Here is a 6,000-nt window from a genome sequence, read left to right as displayed (position 1 = left end):
GAGTCTGTCGAGTTCTTTCTAAGTAGATCTGACAGTCGTCAGCGTGACAGTGAAACGAGAGTCCATGTTTCCTGAAACTAGTATTAGCTCCGCCTCTGTTGCGTTATTGGCTGTTCAGGTTGTGTAACGCTCAGACTTCGAGTGGCAGATTTACAGCTGTGAATGTTTCATCCCGCAGACGCGCAGCATCGACCCGCAGTGTCTGGAGCGTGGCGGCGGCAGGCTGGCCTGCGGCGGCGACCTCTGCATGGGCATGGAGCCCTTCATGGGTGACTTCCGGGGCTCCTGCTCGCCGGCCGAGTGCCTGGGCAGGACCAGCATCGGGCCGCTGAGCGAGAGCGACGAGGAGTGCCGCGAGGACGACGAAGGAGAGGAGGAAGCAGACGAGCGTGAGGCGGCGCAGCAGGCGGTGTTCGAGCGGGACTGTACAGAGCTGGACTTGAACTTAATAGAAGAAAACTGACGTATTTGTAAATGAAGGCTGTTCTCTGTTCTTTAGTTTTATTTTGAAATTATCTAACCCCCCCATCCCCACTTCCTGGACCGCCACCATCTCAACACTCGGCGCCTCCTTGACACCAATCAGCAAGGCTCTCAGGAACAACACCTTCTCTCATTGGACGAGCTGATCGACACGACAGTGATGATGTGGCTGCCGCCGTTAAACGCTCACCCGGAGCCTGAGGCGCCGACGCTCTGCCTCTGAGGCACAGAGTTTCCTTGCCTCAGGCCTTCAAGCGCCATGCCGCAGCAGCGTCCTGAAACAGCATCACCACGCCGACCCGAACCAGAACAGAACCCCGAGCTCGTCTTCCTGAAACGTTCGAGTACGAAATGTGTCAGGTCACGTTCAGGAAACTAAAATATGGATCAGGTACCGAGGAGAAACATTTAGTCTGAAGGGTCTCGGGGTTAAAGGTTAAACTTTGCACTGTAGTGTTCAGCGCCACAGGGGGAGGGGTCATCACTTCCATCACACGAAAAAGAGCCAGAATAAAAAGCGAATACGTTTGTAAATATATTCAGAATTCCACCGACTCTCCAGGAGAGCTGTGGTACCGCTGCTCCGCTGCAGCGTGAAAACATCGTCAAGGTCAGAATAAACAAACCGGGGTTCAATCTGCTCTGACCTCTGACCTTAGAGAAGAACGGGACGTAGACTGAGCGATATTTCATCCGTTCTGCTTCAGGTTCCGTTGTAAACACAGGTCGGCGTTTCACTTGGACGCCGTCCCGTTTCACAGAGGCGACGCTCAGCGACTCCGCGCTCGTTCCTGAGGCGCTGCCGTTTACAATCGAGCGTGTTCGCTTCATCGTGAAATCTGATGTCACACACACACCTGTCCGGTCACGTGACCTCGGCGTGGTGATGCGTTCAGGCTCCCGGCGGCTGTGCTGAGCGCCGGCAGCCACTGATGCTGTTGTTCACCTGAGTGTTCACAGATTCCTGCTGCACACACCCCAAAACCACCCCCCCCCCCCCGTGTGTGTGTGTGTGCGTGTATTCATATCTTTGTGGGGACCGTCCCCTCGACTTTGAAGACATGTTTGAGACTCAGAACGTGGTTTTAGTGTCAGGGTTACAGTTCGGCTACGGTTAGAGAAAGCATTATGTCAGTTATGTCCCTACAAGTATATGAGTAACCGTGTGTGTGTGTTCTGGCACTGACGTCACAGTCCTGGTGGTCATGTGACTTGTATCCAGACAGTTTGAAGTTTCGGGCAAACAGGTTGAAGAAAGCGAGCTCGATCCACATGAAGGAGTGGACACGAGCTGATGCGAACAGACGTCGGCGTAATGACAACACACTTTGACACATTAGGCTAACACGGAGGGGGTGGGGCTTATAACCCACTCGGGGCCATAGACTCCCAGCTCACCTGTGTAAATCATTAGTATTATCAGGGGCCTCTTTGACCGACAGGTGCTGACATGCTGTGTGGGTAATTGTACTAACAGACCATCCAAGAAGCCCGAGCTCCAGTTTTTTGAGGAAGTTGTCAGGACAAAGTAAAGTACGTCTCTGATATTTGGAGTACACGTTGCCTCTTTTCCTTCTGTGTGACTGCTGGACTTTATGAAGGTTTGTCCCAGCAGGTGTAGCTGTTGGTGTACCAGTCGCACACGGTTGGTTTGGTTACAGGTGCAGTGTTATAGGTCAGCGAGAGTTTTCTGTGTTACAGCAATTACACATTTCTGTGAGTCTGGATTCAGTCTGGATGCTCAGAAACATCGTGCGCTGTGAACATGGAAACGCTGGCTGAAAAAGTGACTTTGCTCTCATTCTAACTTGAAACCCTCAAAAACACAACAAAAACAGTCCTCTGAGCGTCCACGTCATTCTTTACAGTTTTGTATGTGTCACGTTTTTGTGTCATGTGCCCCACAAAAGCTCAACGCAGTAACTATATGAGACTTGACTTTGTTATGTGTTACACGTACGTGACGCTGGGGGAGAAAACAAGTTAAAGCTAGTGTGTCCGCTCTTTACCGTTTCCATTATTTTGAAAAAACATCGTTTTGCTCCAAGATCTCAGTTAAACAGCTGCACTCCACCATAAACAACAAACTGTTAATGCTAAGCGCTAACTAGCCAAGCTTAGCAGAGCAGCAGTAGCCAGAGGAGTATCTGATAAAGTCATGTGGGTAAATTTAATGAAGTAAACTGAGGGAGTAATGCAGATGTTGTATTTATTTCAAAACACTGTGTAATATTTATTTATTTTGTTAGAGTGTAAGACTAAGGTTTAGTTTGGCTCAAACTTTAGCAATACTTTAGCTTGTGTAGTTACTGCGATCTGCCTTTAGGGGGCAGCGCTGCAATCTCATTAACAAATAGTTTTTTGTGGGTTTCAAACTCATCGATGATGAAATGCAAAGCTTCACTTTTTGTGACAGTTTGTACATTTTCGTGTCACATGTAATATCTGCTGGTGATTCTGTGTTAGCACTGATGAAGCCAGTATTTCAAATTTTCAACATATTCAGAAATACAGTCGTCTTCCTCTGATGCTTCATGTTTATGCCTTTAGCATGTTACCTTGGCATAAAAATATAGAAGCACAAGAATCTTAGAAAATGTTGGATGGGTTTCACTGAATTCTTTAAACCAACGACTCCCAAAGTCCAGAGTGCTGAGGCCCACTGCAAAACCACAAACTCACATGGGCCTCTAAAGGTTAAATCCTCATCCTAATAAAGTGACATGAGTGATGTATTACCTTGAAATAGCACTTAAAAACTTAAATAGCACACACTGTTGGCTGTACATTGTTAATGCTACTCAGGCATATCACAATTTATGGCTAAGGTGTGGCACTGGGACACAAACTTTAATACAAGAGCTGTAAATTTAGGCGAAAGTAATGACTAATATCACAAAGAACCTTTTATTATTATTGTTTATATGAATATGTTACTGTACACACTTGTGATTTTCAAACTGAATTTCAATTAATGATGCGGCCTGCCTACAATATCTTCATAGGCCACCAGGGGGCTCCAGTCTGCATTTTGGGAGTCACTGATTTAAACAATCATTATGAACTTGAATTTGCATTAAGAAATTGTGTTTATTCATTAAAGATGTTAGGGTATATTCATTGAAGATGATTAAATCACCTAACAATCATGAAAAACGCCTGTGACACGAGAATAAATTGGCAGAGGTACGCCAGGGTGCTACATGTTTAAATTAAAGTTGTGATAGGTGTCACTTAGAAAGTCCTGATCAGTGCTGAAGGTAAGAAAAAAACAAGGCTACAGGTTAATTTTCCCAAACTTGTGAAAGGAAAAACCCTAAATTCATACTGTGTCCCTGTAACACAATTAAACACAGTGTCCCCATTACACACATAGGAAAGCACACACACACACACCCTTCCCGCCCGCCTCCTGGTTTGGTTCGTTTCTGTTGATTGGTCCATAACACTCAGCATAAGCCTTAAGTAAACATACTCTATTATTCTGTAAACATTAAAAAGAAAAAAGACGAAACTAACAGAGAACAAAAGGAAACGTGTACTGTAGCTGTTACATTTTTAGTCCTTCTGTTCATTTTCTGCTGTTTTTCTTAATATTTCTAATCTGATGTCTGAGCACGGCGAGACTGTCGTCATGAACGCATCGTGTTTGAAAAAAAATAAGTGAGAAAAGCTCCGTGACGAGGAGGAGGAGCCGTGTACAGAGTTAGCGAGAGTCTCGGACATCTCTTGTCTTTTAGAAAATGTTTTTTATTGTATGTGATTTCAAAAAAATGACGACATGGCAATTTGAAAAGCAGTTTGTGAATAAATTAAGTTTATTGAGAATTATTTTACAAAGAAAGGGGAAAAACTGGTGTCTCGTGTCTTTATTTGCTCACAGTCGCAGGTTAAAGGAGCATGCCGCCAGTTCATGGACGGTCCAGGAAGCACATGCAGGTTCCGTTCTTATTAAAAATGGGTTAACAGCAAATGTCAGGAAAATGTTGAAGGTTCTTTAACTTCAACTCAATCAGCAGCCAGATGTTTGGAGCTCAGACGGGTGTGTGTTCAGCCCTGACACAGAAAACGTGTGCCAGAGAAACCAGTTTAAAAGAACTACCAGTGCAGAGAACGGTGATGAAACCAGTATCTGGGCAAGGTGCGAATATCTAAGGACCGTTTAATAAAGTATTAGTGCGGGGGTGGGGGGATCAGCTCCATGTCGCCTCCGTCTGGCAGATAAAGCTGCACCAGGGAGACGGAGGCGCTTCGCTGTTCACGTGTAGGTGATGAGTCATCGCTGAAAGCTAAACTTGACAGTTTATTACAAACAGTGAAAAACGTCCCCGTAAAACTACAGACCAAAGACTGCTGGGAGGCTTCAGTTTTTCTCTGTGGGGGTGCTCTCTGAGGTGGAGGTGCCGCTCCCCTCTGCTCCAGCGCTGGAGGCGGAGGCGGTGACGGCCGGGGCTGAGGTGAAGCTGATGGGGACGATCCTCTCCTTCCCGTCGTTGGCGGGGTTCTCCCGCGGCGCCTGAATCTGCAGCTGGCCTCCCAACAGCGAGCAGGTGACGGCCTCGGGGTCGACGCCGTCCGGCAGGTCGAACTCCTGCCTGAACTCCTGGCACTTGTAGGTGTAGCAGCCCTTCCCGTCCTCCTGCTTCTTCTCCGTTCTGCCACTCACCCTCAGCTTGCGGCCCACCTGCTTCACCGACAGCTCCTCTGGGGAGAACTCCTTCGTGTCCAGGCTGAGGGCAAAGGTGGTGCCGTCCCTCCCCAGCTCCTGGAAGGCGATGGGCTTGAAGACCCCCGTGCAGGAGGATGTCTGATCGATCTCCTCAAAGATCTTCTGGTGCAGCCGCTCCATGAACTCGATGCTCTGCTTCATCTCCTGCATGTGACGGATCATCTCCCGCTCGATGTGGTAGAAAAGCGGCCGGGTCTCGGGCCACAGGCTGCGGACGGGCCAGTGCAGGTCCAGGAAAGGCGTCATGGCGGCGGGGGACATCTGGATGACACTGGGGCACAACATCCTGTTATCCTGGAGGTGGAGGTGGTGGTGCTGGTTTGTGACGAGCTGCTTCAGTCTCAAGTCTGTCTGCCTGATGGCCGTCCTCCCTGCTGTTTTTATACGCTGACCACCGCCCACATGCACCCACCCACGGAAAGTTCCAGCTACATTCCTGTGTGTGTGTGTGTGTGCGTTCACCTGCTGTATAAAGACCATGACTGAGTCCTGCAGCAGAAATAGAACAAAGCTGAGATGTGTTGGCATGTGGCAGCTGAACACACACACACACACACACACACACACACACACACACACACACACACACACGCCTGTATGTCTGTCTTTGTGGGGATTAATCATGACTCCCCACAAAAACAGGACATTTGAATAAAGGCTTATTTTCATGGGAAATAATATGGGAATAATCATTTTCATTATTTCTAATGAAAAACATAAAGAGGACCTAAAATTAGATATGGTGATAAGTCTTTGTACAAAAACAAACTCGCCCAGGAAAAGCGTCC

At 47.6% G+C, this 6,000-nt stretch overlaps 2 protein-coding genes across 3 annotated transcripts in view; one reads left to right on the top strand and one right to left on the bottom strand.

Moving 5' to 3' along the window:
• The window catches only part of fam53c (family with sequence similarity 53 member C), a 10,863-nt gene extending 10,370 nt beyond the window's left edge, over nucleotides 1-493 (top strand). For both annotated transcript variants that reach the window (XM_076889493.1, XM_024799877.2), the window contains one exon: nucleotides 179-493. In XM_076889493.1, coding sequence (XP_076745608.1) covers nucleotides 179-463 — 285 coding nt within the window. In that variant the 3' untranslated portion in view covers nucleotides 464-493. The remainder of the gene's footprint in view (nucleotides 1-178) is intronic.
• Nucleotides 494-4,280: 3,787 nt separating this feature from the next.
• On the bottom strand, nucleotides 4,281-5,578 carry LOC101482620 (heat shock protein beta-11). Its single transcript, XM_004556914.5, has one exon. It carries the CDS (start codon nucleotides 5,495-5,497, stop codon nucleotides 4,847-4,849), a length of 651 nt encoding a protein of 216 aa, XP_004556971.1. The 5' UTR covers nucleotides 5,498-5,578; the 3' UTR covers nucleotides 4,281-4,846.
• Between the last annotated feature and the right edge of the window lie 422 nt (nucleotides 5,579-6,000).

The sequence above is a fragment of the Maylandia zebra genome, linkage group LG10 (genome assembly GCF_041146795.1).
Source record: "Maylandia zebra isolate NMK-2024a linkage group LG10, Mzebra_GT3a, whole genome shotgun sequence".
NCBI lineage: Eukaryota > Metazoa > Chordata > Actinopteri > Cichliformes > Cichlidae > Maylandia > Maylandia zebra.
Note: the sequence above shows the minus strand (reverse complement) of the source record. Positions and strands in the feature narration are given on the sequence as shown.